The sequence below is a fragment of the Elephantulus edwardii genome, unplaced genomic scaffold (genome assembly GCF_000299155.1).
Source record: "Elephantulus edwardii isolate Elephantulus edwardi_28Jun2011 unplaced genomic scaffold, EleEdw1.0 scaffold00324, whole genome shotgun sequence".
Classification (NCBI taxonomy): domain Eukaryota; kingdom Metazoa; phylum Chordata; class Mammalia; order Macroscelidea; family Macroscelididae; genus Elephantulus; species Elephantulus edwardii.
The window spans coordinates 1,407,528-1,419,344 of NW_006400074.1; the positions used below are offsets into that span (position 1 = coordinate 1,407,528).

At 38.4% G+C, this 11,817-nt stretch overlaps 1 protein-coding gene across 2 annotated transcripts in view; it reads right to left on the reverse strand.

The window, feature by feature from the left end:
• Positions 1 to 11,817, reverse strand: part of SPECC1 (sperm antigen with calponin homology and coiled-coil domains 1) — a 291,889-nt gene that overhangs the window by 9,983 nt on the left and 270,089 nt on the right. For both annotated transcript variants that reach the window (XM_006901390.1, XM_006901389.1), the window contains one exon: positions 10,230 to 10,289. In XM_006901390.1, the coding sequence (XP_006901452.1) occupies positions 10,230 to 10,289 (60 nt within the window). The remainder of the gene's footprint in view (positions 1 to 10,229; positions 10,290 to 11,817) is intronic.

Sequence of the window (11,817 nt, forward strand, 5' to 3'; positions counted from 1 at the left end):
CATATTTCAGTTAACAGATGCTGCCCTGGACGTGCTCACCAAGTTGTGCCAAGAAATCTGGAGAACGACCACTTGGCCAACTGACTGGAGGAGATAGATATTTGTTCCTATCCCAAAGAAAGGCGACCCAACCGAATGTGGAAACAATTTCACTGAAATTTTTCCTATTCAATGTTTTTGCTAGTACTGGTAATAACATCATATATTCTCTTAACTAGTTATTTTTTTGTTAAGAGTTCTCAGATTTGTGATAACTGATGTGGATGAGGAGCAATGCTTTCTGCAATTTGGAGAATACTGTAGAGTTTCATTTTTTCTAAATCCTATTCTAACTACTAGACTGTATAAAGGAATCCATATTTACTTGAACATAAACATGGAAATGACATTTTCTTCCTCAGTGATACAACAAAATAATTAGAGTCTTGGAGTTATTACTACTGTCAATTCTGATTGAATGTAGTTCAAAAAGATAATCTGTAATTAATAAAAATAAAGATACAGAAAAAGAAATGTGGTAATTTGGGAAACTTATGTTTAGTTGATGATAAAATTAGATGGCCCACAGACTTTTGAAATGAACTATGTTTGGCAATAGCTCCTACAAACATCTGTACAAATAAACAGCTGGCTCTGACTGTTAGGTCAACCAGATGATCTCATTGTCTTCCCAGTACACAGTTACTTAGTAATACACTTCTCTCTTATAGTTCCTTTTTAAATAAACATTAAGACACAAGATTAAATTGGAAAGGATGTAAAATTGAACTCTATGACTTGAAAGAAAAATATGTGTTTGTTAAAACAAAATCTAACAGCTTCTCATAATATCTTCTCACTACACTATGTATTGTCATGTATTTAAGTTGTTGTTAGGTACTGTAGAGTTAAGTATGATTCATGGTGATCTTATGAACAAGACCTGAACCATGTCCTATCCCATGCCATCCTCATTATCTCTAATATAGTTGAGCCTATTGCTGCAGTCACTGTGTCAGTCTGTCTCATTGAAGGTCTTCCTCTCTTTCAGTGACCGCCCACGTTTCCAAGAATGATGTTAGGAATAGCCTCTCCTAACATGCCCAAAGTATGGGAAACAAAGCTTCATCATACTTGCCTCCAAGAAGCAATCTTGCTGCACCTTCTCCAAGATATATCTGTTTGTTCCATATCTGAATATCTAAGGAATATTCAGTACTCTTCCTCACACCAAAACTCAAAGCCATTGATTATTGTTCTGTCATTCTTATTCACTATTCAGCTCTCAGATAGATGCATAGCAAGTGACTGAAAGACCATGGCCTGAATTAGGCACATCTTAATCCTTAAACTGACATCTTTGCTTCCTAGTACTTTGGGAAGATCCCTGATAGAAGACTTTCCCAATGTAATACATCTCTTGATTTCCTGACTGCTAGTGCCAAAAGTGTTGATTGTGGACCCAAGTAAGATGAAATTGTTGACAATTGTAAGCTTTTCTCCATCTACATGATGTTTTCTATTGACCTGGTGGTGATGACTTTTGTCTTCTTGATCTTGAGATATAACCTACATTGAAGGCTTTCTTTCTTTTTCAATTTCTTTATTTTGATAAATTACAAATTGTATTTTTGAACTGCATTCAATCACAACTGACAATAGTAATGATTTCAACACTCTAATTAAATTATCTTGTTGTGTCACTGAGGAAGAAAATGTCAAATCCTATCCCAAAGGTTCATGGCTCAAGGCCACTAGCTGCTCCTTGGGAAAAGGATGGGCAGTCTCCTCCCACGCGATTAACAGCCTCTGAAAACTCGCCAGAGGGTCAGTTATAGGTTAGTTCTGACTCTATGGTACACAACAACAATCTAATTAAATAAAATAATATATATAAATATAATAATATTAAATTCTGTTGCGATGCTCAGCATCCTGACAGATTAATTTTTGGAAGTAGACAGTTATTTTCCCTTATTGTTTCTTATTGTTTTTGTTGTGTGCCATCGAATCAGAACTGACCCATACCTGGCCTTCCAGCAGGGTTACAGAGGCAGTTATTTGCCTGGGAGGAGACTGCCCATCCTTCTTTCTTAATCTCCCTACTGAAAGTAAGCTTTACTCTGGGTGATTCTCAATACTGATGCTTTAGTTTCCAGGAACATAATAATACACAGACTGCTATCATGTGTCCAACTGACAGCCAGGGACTAGAGATAGCAATATCTTAAAACTTCAGTAGACCTGAGTTTGTAAGTTTTTGCATATGTCTTCATTTTAAACTATGAATTAAAATTATTTAATGTTTAAAACTCTTCTTTTTAGCCTTAGGAAAATACTTACATTAATACTCTACACATTAATACTCTATACATTAATAGAGTCTAGAAATTTTCTCTAGAAAATCGTTCACTCTGCTTACGTCTCAATATATTGGCACAATATTGCACACAGTACTAAAATGTCTATGATAGGTGTAGTTTCATTTCTCAGATTCTCTACATTCTCTGAGGGTTACAGAACTGTATTTCACTGTTACCTTGATTTAGATTTCCTGAACTCTAATGAGAATCTATTCTGTGCTTGTTACTCATTCATGGTCCTCATCTGTGAACTGTCTATTCTAGACAGTGGTTTCCTATGGTTTATTAATATTTTGGTTTGTAGGCCCTTTTATAGCTTACTTTAGTTTTCTCTTTGTCTTTGGTGGGCTGCAGTTTCATGACAATGTGCTTTCTTGTTCATCTTGCTCTTGTCTTTATCATTCTGGGAAGATTTATGACACTATTTCTTCTAGTAATGTCTCTATCTTATTCTTTCCATCCTATTCTTTTGGAATTCTCACTGGACACATATTTTCTTCTAATTTTATCTTTCTTGTTTTTCAAACTCGAGGTTGGTGTAGTGTATTCAGTACTCATAACCAACCTCTCTTTCCCCTGCAAGTTTCTCACTAAGGAAGTGAAGAACATCACACACTCACTTTGTCAAATACCTTTCCAGCTGGGACAGCCATGTGACAGAGGCTGACAGTGAGCTGGAAGGAGATTTTAATTTTTAAAATACTATTTTTTTAATTCATTGTTGCACATTTTCTTCTTCCCTCCTTTTTCCCTGCCCACCCACTCTACAATACGCCCTTGTTCCAGATTGTTGCCATACATATAATGTCTAATTATATATTCCTTTTGGACAGTTTTCCCCCTCATCTGTTCTAGTGTAGTGTTTCCTTATGAAAGGGAAAAGATGTGAGGCACTAGTTCTATCCCTTCTTCCTGCCCTGCAGATAGCAGTGATAACTGAAGCTTGGCAGTCACTATCTTCAACCATAACAGAACAGGTCCAGGGACATGAAAACAGTGTAGAGAACTGATATCCTGGAGTCCGTGATTATAACACAGAGGGACCAGACCCATACTGAAACTATCTTGGGACCTTTCATTAAAAATATTAACATTGGTTGGTGGGCATAGGTCAATGGGAATTAATTTTATAAAACATAACATATGAGCTACCAATTAAAACAAGCTTGGAAGTGGGGGTGGCATCCACTTTCAAAAAAGCTTGCCTCCGGAAAATCTATGAACTTGGAGAAACAATGAAGCTTATACAAGTGTTCAGGTCTCTCATTCATAGGGTCACTATCAGTTGTCTATAACGGCACTTACAACAAAACAATGTATGAGAATGATTGTATGAAACACAATGTCAATGAAGGAAAGTGTGAAACATAGTGTATAAGAATTTTGTATGGTGGGTTTGTATAACAATGAAACAATATTTTTTTTTTCAAAGAGGAAAAAACTGGGGGTGGGCAGGGAGGAAAATGTGCAACAAAGAATGATTGGAAATCCAAGTTCTCTATATAAACTTTCATTAAAAGCTCAATTTTTTTAAAAAAGAATTTTGTATGTAAGCCGAAGTAAAAGAAATATTTTTAAAAAATGGTAAAAACTTCAACATAGTAAAAAGTATATATGCAAATCTGAGAGCCAATATTGTTCTCAATGGAGGGAGATTAAAGGCATGCCCTTTAAGAACAGGAATTAGGCAAGGATGCCCACTATCACCTCTCCTATTCAATATTGTATTGGAAGTCTTAGTGATAGCAGTAAGACAAGAGAAGGAAATAAGAGGTACCCAAATTGGCAAAGAGAGGAAAAATTATCTCTATATGCAGATGATATGATAGTATATTTAGAAAACCCTAAAGACTCAGCAGGAAAACTACTTCTCATAGTTGACCATTTCAGCAAAGTGGCAGGATATATGATCAACATACAAAAATCAGTTAGATTTCTCTACAGTGACAAAGAAAATACAGAGTTGGAGCTAAGAAAAACAGTACCCTTCACAATAGCTAAACACAAGATTAAATACTTGGGAGTAAATCTAACCAGAAGCAAAAAGGATTGATTAAAAGGAAATGATAAAACATTACTACAAGAAACAAAAAGAGACCTGGAGAAGTGGAAAAGTATTCCTCACTCATGGTTACGGAGACTCAGTATTGTGAAAAGTGACAATACTACCAAAAGCAATTTACACATTCAATGCAATCCCAATGCAAATACCAACCCCATTCTTCAACAAGATGGAAAAGGCAATCTCCAATTTCATTTGAAATGGAAAGAGGCCCCAAATAAGCAAAGCACTCCTTGAGAAACAAGGTAGGAGGCATCTCACATCTCACTCTCTGATTTCAAATCCAACTCCACTGCCATGGTGGTCAAGACAGCATGGTACTGGTACAATGACAGACACATAGATCAATGGAATAGAATTGAGAATCCAGAAATCAGCCCATCTACCTATGGTCAATTAACTTTTGACAAGGAGATTAAATCAGTTAAATGGGGAAACAACAGGCTTTTTAACAAATGGTGTTGGCAAAAGTGGAAAATTATCTGCAGAAAGCTCAAGCAAGATCAACACCTCACGCCATATACAAAAACCAACTCAAAGTGGATCATGGACCTAGGGCTAAAACCAAGAACTATAAACTCGATTAAAGAAAAGCTTGGAAGGACTCTAGAAGTCCTAATCCACAACATAGTCTTCCAAGCATCCATAAAAATCTACAACCAGGAGAGAATAAAATAGATGAATGGGACCTTCTAAGAATCAAATCTGTATGCATATCCAAAAACTTCTCCAACAGGGTAAAAAGGGAAGCCACAGACTGGAAAAAAAAATTATGTCTCTAGAGTGACACCATTGCTCTTCAGTACCCTGGAGAGGCCCCTAACAGCAGACTTTCCCATCACAATACGATTTTTTATTTCCTGACTACTGGTGCCAAGAGTATTGACCGTGGAGCCAAGCAGACTAACACTGTTAACAATATAAATCTGTTCACCATCCATCCTGATGCTGCCAGTTGGTCTAATGGTGAGAATCTTTGTCTTCTTGACATTGAGCTTCAATCCATACTGAAGGCTGCAGTCCTTGACCCTCTGCAGCAAGCATTTCAGGTCCTCCTCAGTTTCAACAAGCAGGGTTGTGTCATCTGCATAATGCAGACTGTTAATAGATCTTCCACCAATCCAGATGCCACAATGATAGAAGGAGAACTGATGCCTTTGAGCTGTGGTGCTGGAGAAGAGTATTGAATGTACCATGGACTGCCAAGAAAATAAACAGATTCATCCTGAAGAGGGTTAAACCAGGCTGCTCGTTGGAGGCAAGGATTCTGGGGCTTCTTCTGACATACTCTGGACATGTTGTAAGGAGAGACAGGTCCTTGGAGAGGGACAGCGCAGGAGGGGAAGGTCCTCTATGAGGTGGACTGATTCCGTGACTGGGGTAATCGGGATGTGTGTGTCAGAGGCAGTGCGACTGGCACAGGATAGAACAGGGTTTAGGTCTGTTATACATAGGGTCGCTATGAGTTGCAAACGACTCAACGGCACACAACCACAACAATGATATGTCAGATAAGGGATTTATATCTAGAATTTATAAAATACTTGAGCACCACAACAAGATAAAGGTAAACAACCCAACTGAAAAATGGGCACAGGATATGAACAGACACTTCACTAAAGAAAACATTCAAATGCCACACAAACACATGAAGAAATGTTCAAAATCTCTAGCTCTAAGAGAGATGCAAATCAAAACAACTATGAGATATCATCTCACCCCAGTCAGAATAGCCAAATTTAACACAACAGCAAACAACAAATGCTGGTGAAGTTGTAGAGAAACTGCAACCCTTATTCACTGTTGGTGGGAGTGTAAAATGGTGCAACCACTATGGAAGACAGTATGGCACTTTCTGAAAAAGTTGCAAATAGAGATACCATTTGACCCAGTAATTCCACTAATGGGAATATAACCCAAAGAAACCATAACTGCCACCCAAGCAGATATATGCACACCCATGTTTATTGCGGCTTTGTTCACAATAGCAGAGTTGAAACAACCCAAGTGCCCATCAACAAATGAATGGATAGAGAAGCTCTGGTATAACCACACAATGGAATACTATGCTGCACTGAAAAACAAGGAACTCATGGAATATTATACAAAATGGTGACCCTGGAGGACATTATGCTGAGCGAAATATCGCAGTCACAAAAGGACAAATACTGCATAGTGCCAGTGTTATAAAATGCGACTGACGTTGGGGATGAGGGGAGACTGAGAAAGATGGGATAAATTTTGTATACTTCATTTAAACAGATGAGAGAAAAACTGTTTAAAATGGATATATGATTAGGTATTATCGCCATGACAGGAGTCCAAAATGAAGGTTGCATAGTGGAGTGGACCTAGGGGGAGGGATTGTATAACAATGGAAGAATTTTTCTTTTTCTTTTCAGAGAAGAGCAAACTGGGGGGTGGGGGTGGGCAGGGAGAAAAGTGCAACAATGAATGAATGGAAATCCAAAGTCCCTGTAAATTTTCATTAAAATTAATAATAATAATAAATCACAAATTTTTTTTTAAAAAAGGTAAAAACTCCCATTAACCTTAGTAAGGTAAATGGGGATCCCTGAGCAGTGCAAATCAGTGTGCTGAGCTACCAACGTAAAGGTTGGGAATGTGAGTCTACCCAGAGGTGCCTAAGAAGAAAGGTCTAGTGACTTGTTCCAAAAACCAGCCACCAAGAATCCTGTGGGGCAGAGCTCTCCCCTCACGGGCGCTGCCTTGACCTGGAGAAGATGTGAGGCAACGGCAAATGGTTTCAGCATCTATTGGTTGGATTTTCTATTTTCTGAAGCTGAATGTACACTAACAAAATCTACCTTATTTCCCCATTTTCAAATGTTCTGAGTAACCTCCTTACACACACACAAACACACACACCGAGCTCAAGAATTCTCTCTTATGTTCCATCCCTTTGTAGGGAGTTGTGCTGCTAACCCAAAGCTTTGCCTTTTCAATGGTTCAAATCCACCAGTGGCACTGTAGGAGAAAGGTGGGCAGTCTTCTCTTATGCAACTTACAGCCTCTGAAAACGCACCCAAGGGTCTGTCATGAGTTTGTTCTGACTTGATGGCAATGAGTTGAGTTTATGTTTTCAATTCCAAATTTCTGTTTCCAGAATTTTTATCCAATTCTTTTCAATAGCTGGTTCTACCTCAATAGTGCCATGTTCTTCCCTTATGATTCTTATTCTTTTTAAAAATCCTCTGAACACAGTCTTTTAGGAGTCTCCTCTGTTTTGTTGGGATTCCCTAGGTGCTGCAAAAGGTGATGCACTCAATTACAGGCTGGAAAGTTGACTGTTGAAGCCCATCACAGCAGTGCCGTGGCAGCTAGATGTGGCATATGCATCCAAGAGGCCACAGCCTTAAGGATCCACAGGCCAAAGCTCTGCTTTGTACATACAGGGCTGTTAGGAACTCAAGTGGACTTGATGGCAGCTGACATTATTTTGTTAAGTCAAGTTATGGTCGAGAATCCTTTTGATTGTTGTATCTGCTAAGTAGCCCAGAGTAGAAAATTTTCCTGGGTACTTTATTATTTTGGCTTCTTCACATTTTTCTAGCAGCAATTGTAAGACCAGCTGAGGAAATGCCTGCTCCACTGACAGTATGAAGTAGGCACATCCTGCAATATCCCTAAACCCAAACCCACTGCTGTTTGAGTTGGTTCCAGCTCATAGTGATGCTTCACTGTGTTTCCCAGGCTGTAAGTCTTTACACTTTTTATAGTTCTCCCAAGGAGCAGTTAGTGGATTTTAGCCATCTGATTCCTTTGAACCAACATAAAGCATCACATCACCAGATCTTATCCTGTAAGATAGATATTATTAATGCAAACTACAAACTGCATCTGCACCTGTTTTCTTTTCTTACAGGAAAGTCCCCTCCCTCTTTTTTCCAGCTAAAGCAAAGGCTTTATTAAAAATGCGTCTGAACACTTTATTGCTCTGCATCTTCCAACAAAACAAATCTGCATAATAAATTTTTAAAATTATTTTTATTTTATATTGACTTGCATACAAAATTCATATGTATTTTGTTTAATTTATACACATTGTGTTGCACACATTCCTCTATTCACATTGTGTTTCATACTATCATTCACATAGATTGTGTTTTAGAAAATTAATTGCCGTTGATCTATGCATACTATCACCTTATTTTTTTCAGGTCCCCAGTGGATCTTTACTAATTCTTTCAGCCTCTCCCTCCACCTACCAAACTCTGTGACTCCATGATTCCCTCTCCACTCATCTACTCCCATTTGGGCTTTTATCCACAACTTACTAATAATCTTTTTATTTTTATATTAAATGTCTGTGCAGTTTTTGTCCTTATAAAACGGACTTAGTTCACTCAGCATAATACTCTCCAGCCTCTCTCATGTTATATATTATTTTTCGAAATCATTGTTCCTGAGTGCTGTACGGTATTCCACCATATGAATATACCACAATTTCTGAATCTCTTTGGGCTGTTTCAATTTTCTTGCCATTGTGAATAATGCTGTTATGAACACTGGTGTACAAATCTTCATTTGTATCTCAGTTCTATTTTCCTTGAGGTATATTCGTAGTAGTGGAATAGTGGGGTCATGGAAAGTCTACACTCAGCTTTTTGAAGAATTGCTCACCTGCTTTCCAGAGTGATTGTACCATTTTACAATCTCACCAACAGTGCTTGAGAGTTCCAATCTCTCAACACTCTCTCCAACATTTATTGCTTGTTGCATGTTATGCTTTGCCACTGCTACTGGGGTTGTTGTTGTAACCACATAGCATTCCTATGAATGAGAGACCTGAACACTTGTACAACTTTCATTGTTTCTCCAAGTTCATAGAGTTTCCAGAGGCAAATTATTTCAGAAGTAGATGCCACTCTGCTTCCAAGCTTGTTTTAATTGGGGAGCTCCATCAAACACTGTCCACCATGGGTAACCATTATTGCATTTGACACATCAGTATTTCCCTTTTTTGATGATAAAAATAAGTCCCAGGCAGAGACAAACTTCTCCATCATCTCAGGGGACAGCAGGTTGCCCCTTACCTCTCTCTCTCTCTCTTTGCAGGGATCTCAGTTCTACCCCTCTGCTTATGGGAACTTAGGACCTCTGTCACATTCCTGAGTGGGCATTAGCGAAAGCCCATGACTTTATCCTTAATTAAGAATCCACTTAGTAAGAGCGTTGTATCACCATGCCCACCTTGGTTTCCCACACTGGCCTTTGTCAGTCCCAGCTCATGCCTATGGGACTGGCTTTGTTCTGCTCTTGGTATCTCATTTTCTCTTCTTCTTTCTTAAGATCTCAGTTATGCATTTTTACTGTTGTTGTGTACCAACAACATGTGTCAGAATCAACCCACAGCTGACCCTCTGGCAGGTTTTCAGAGGCGGCTAATCACGCAAAAGGAGATGGCCCTTCCTCCTCCCGCAGAACAGGTGGTAGACTCAAACCCTGTGCCTCAAGATTACAGTGCAATTTCTTGCCCCTAGGCCACCAGAGCTCCCTCAGTCATGCATTATATATTTTTCAAACTGAATTTTGTTCAGATTTTAAGGTGATCTGAACAAGAAGAGATTTAATGAAAATTTACTTTGCTGTATTTTCATAAATAAAATGTATCCATAATTAAATCTTCATTGGAAAAAAGCCTGAAATCAAGTGGTTAGATGACCTAGATTTCTTTATATTAGAAACCAGGAGTAATGACAAATGGGTTTTAATATTCTGTATATATTGTATAGTAGGTGGCTAAGAATCATATCCTATATAATTAGAATAATTGTAACAAGAATATAAAAAAGGAGACTTACCAGGCTGGGTTTGATGCCTACACTTTGAGCTGCTTCAAATGCCAACAAAAGATTTCTCTTCTAGGTTAAAAAAAGACAGAGACTGAAATTACCAAGTGAACTCTTTTGGTTAAGAAAGATCATCCATTGACATTCTCATGTTGATTATCTACCACTGTAACACATTTCCAAGTCAAATATATAAATTGTACTTACAGTTAAAGAAAAGATTAACAGGTTAGAGTTGTCATTAAACATCAATTATTGATTTAAATTAAAAAAGAACAAACAACCTAACCCAAACCAAAACCCTGATTGCTATTAAGTTGTAACAAACTCCTTGCTGACCCTCCTGGGAGTTTTCAGAGGTTGCAAAGTTCATGGGAGGAGACTGCTCATCTTTCTCCCAAGGAGCAGTGGAGGGACTTGAACCAGCACAGAGAGAAGCCATCTTTGGATTACAGCAGCCTAACCTCCTATGGATTACACCACCAAAACACCCTAATTATTGATGTTGTTGTTGTGTGCTTTCGAGTCAGAACAATTCATAGCCCAGTGGGTTTCAGAGGCAGTAAGTCACAAGGGAGGAGTTTGCCTGTTTCTCCTTGGCAGAATAGCTGGTGGATTTTACCTTCATGCCTGAGATTGCAGTGCAGATTCCTTCCACTAGACCATGAGAGCTCCAGTTATTAATTAGCTCGTGATTATTTAAGATAGATTTCTGTCACTTAGGCTAATTTTTTCTTGGCAAGAAACATACAGAATCTTTTGTATAACAAGTATTGTTCTGTCATAGTGCTACATCGAAAATTTTTATCAAAGTAATATACATACGAGCTCTGCTGGCATAGTGGTAAGAAGCTGTGCTGCAATCCCAAAGGCACAGGGCTCGAGGCCACCAGCTGCTCCACAGGAGAAGGATGGGCAGTCTTCTCCCTTGCAATTAACTGCCTATGAAAACCCACTGGAGGGTCAACTATGGGTTGGTTCTTACTCTACGATACTCAACAATAATAACATATAGAGAAAAACTAGTTTTTCCTTCGAGCTTGGATCATTAGGAAAGCCACTTCCATCCTGAAATACAGTGTGGTGAGTGATAGGATAATATCCATACGCATACAAGGAAGTCCAGTGAATACCACTATCATTCAAATATATGCACCAACAACTAGAACCAAAGAGGAGGAAATAGAAGATTTCTACCAACTTTTGCAGTCAGAAGTTGATCAAACATGCAATCAAGATGCATTGATAATAATGGGCAACTGGAACGCAAAAGTTGGGAACAGAGAAGAAGGTTCAGTAGCTGGAAAATATGGGCTCTGTGAGAGAAATGAGGCTGGAGATAGAATGATAGTTCTGCACATTCAATGATTTATTCATTGCAAATACCTTTTATAAGAAACATAAATGCAGGCGATACAAATGGATCTCACCTGATGGTATGCATAGGAATCAAATCGATTGTATTTGTGGGAAGACTCGGTGGAGAAGCTCAATATCAGCAGTAAAAACCAGGCCGGGTGCTGATTGTGGCACAGACCACCAACTACTCATATGCAAGTTCAAGCTGAAGTTGAGGAAAATTAAATCAAGTCCATGGGAA